Source organism: Fulmarus glacialis, unplaced genomic scaffold (assembly GCF_000690835.1).
Source record: "Fulmarus glacialis isolate BGI_N327 unplaced genomic scaffold, ASM69083v1 scaffold22525, whole genome shotgun sequence".
In the NCBI taxonomy this organism is placed as follows: domain Eukaryota; kingdom Metazoa; phylum Chordata; class Aves; order Procellariiformes; family Procellariidae; genus Fulmarus; species Fulmarus glacialis.
This window is the reverse complement of record NW_009212611.1, coordinates 3,814-5,658: the sequence shown is the minus strand read 5'-3', so window position 1 is coordinate 5,658 and position 1,845 is coordinate 3,814. Positions and strand designations below refer to the sequence as shown.

Sequence of the window (1,845 nt, the reverse complement as noted above, 5' to 3'; positions counted from 1 at the left end):
GGATTGCTGAAGTGCTCCTGTTCCCTCAAACCCTTCCTCTGCCTCTTCGTGGTGGACAAAACCTTGCTCCTGCCTGCCCTGGGTTGGTGTCTGGCCCCTGGCAGACTGGGATTGCACTGGGGTTTCCCACTGAAGTGCTGGGACACATGTCCCACTTCCACATTGTGGCAGGAGGTCATCTTGGGGAAGTGCCACCCACTCAGGCTGGGGCTGGTGCCAGCCACGGGGAGGAGGGCTGGTCGTGTGCGCTGCTGAGTCACCCCAGAGCAGGGGCTGCCAGCCTGGAGTTGCTGTGCAGCCCCCCCAGGGGTGCCTGGCCTGTAGGGGCAGGTGGCCTTGCTCCTGGCCCTTGTCTCAGCTGTGTGGCTTGGCAATGCTGGCTTGGTGATGGTGCAGTGCAGCAGTGGGTACCTGTGCTGCTGTCCCCGCTGTGGGGTCGATGTCTGTGGAGCTGGATTGAGGGGCTGGGGGTGCTGCTGGTACTAGCTGGTGGCCAGGTTGGAGCTGCCTGTGCCCTCTTGCCCACAGTGTACCCAGAGAGCCAGCCCCTCTGCTGTCCCCAGCTGAGTGCCCCAGCACAGAGCCCTGGGCTCCTTGGAGGTCCTCCAGCCACTCGGCTGCTTTGGCCCCAGTTTGGGATAAGTCCTGTTCAATGGATTTTGGAGCCAGGGCAGGGATCGCTATACCCCTCCCTTTCCTGCATGGAGGTAACGAGGAACTGGGAGCAGTAGCTCTCCCCAGCCATGCAAAGGTCGCTGGGATTGGGCTGGGATGTTTACCAGGGGACAGCATCATCGCTGCTGTCTTTTGGGACAAGGAGACTGGTTTCCAGGTGTGTGAGCTGGGTACGGAGGTCTTTGAGCAGCTCCTTGCTCTCATGGGACGGGGTGCTGGCTGGGGAAGGGTCCCTCCCAGCCCCTGCCTGCCTCCTTCCCAGGAGGTGCGGGGTCTGCCTGATCACAGGGGCTAGTTATTGCCCCGGTGAGGGGCTGTTCTGGGCGTGTTCCTGAGTGTCCCCACCATGGGCTAGTTCAGAGGTGAGCGTCCCGACTCTGCCAGCTGCCTTGAGTCAGCCCTCCTCTCTCCCGCTCACAGAAAATCATTGGCGTCTTCAAGCCCAAGAACGAGGAGCCGTATGGTCAGCTGAACCCTAAGTGGACCAAGTGGCTGCAGAAGTTGTGCTGCCCGTGCTGCTTTGGGAGAGACTGCCTTGTCCTCAACCAGGGCTACCTGTCAGAGGCAGGCGCCAGCCTGGTGGACCAGAAACTGGAACTCAACATTGTTCCCCGCACGAAGGTGAGAGGACAGCTGCTGGGATCTTGTTCCAGGGAGGCTTTCATGTGTTTCTGCACAGCTCTGCTTGCGCCTTGTCTTGTGGCACTGCTGACCTCGGAGATGTTGTGTTGAGAGCTCTGGACTGGGACTGCTCCTGCTCAAGCCGTGGGGATCCTCGTGCTGGGCAGAGCCATGGGAAATGCTGTGTCTCAGTTTTATCAGCCAGTCCTGTGACAATTGCCAGGTGCCCCTGCTGATGTCTGCGCTCCTGTCCCCCCCAGGTGGTGTATCTGGCCAGCGAGACCTTTAACTACAGTGCCATCGACAGGGTGAAGTCCCGAGGAAAGAGGCTGGCCCTGGAGAAGGTGCCGAAAGTTGGTCAGCGCTTCAACCGCATTGGTCTGCCGCCCAAGGTACAGCTGCCGGCCTCCGCGCCTGCCTGTTGCCGCTTCTCTGTCCTCCGCGGCCTCCTGTAATGCAGCCTCTCCTTGCTTCAGGTGGGCTCCTTCCAGCTCTTTGTGGAAGGCTACAAGGATGCTGACTACTGGCTGCGGCGGTTTGAAGCTGAGC

The 1,845-nt window shown here is 60.7% G+C and overlaps 1 protein-coding gene across 1 annotated transcript in view; it reads left to right on the top strand.

The window, feature by feature from the left end:
• Positions 1 to 1,095: 1,095 nt before the first annotated feature.
• PI4K2A (phosphatidylinositol 4-kinase type 2 alpha) overlaps positions 1,096 to 1,845 on the top strand; it is a gene marked incomplete at its 5' end in the record, with an annotated part of 3,253 nt that continues 2,503 nt past the window's right edge. Inside the window, 3 exons of the mRNA XM_009577943.1 lie at positions 1,096 to 1,296; positions 1,557 to 1,688; positions 1,773 to 1,843. Of these exons, the coding sequence (XP_009576238.1) occupies positions 1,096 to 1,296; positions 1,557 to 1,688; positions 1,773 to 1,843 (404 nt within the window). The remainder of the gene's footprint in view (positions 1,297 to 1,556; positions 1,689 to 1,772; positions 1,844 to 1,845) is intronic.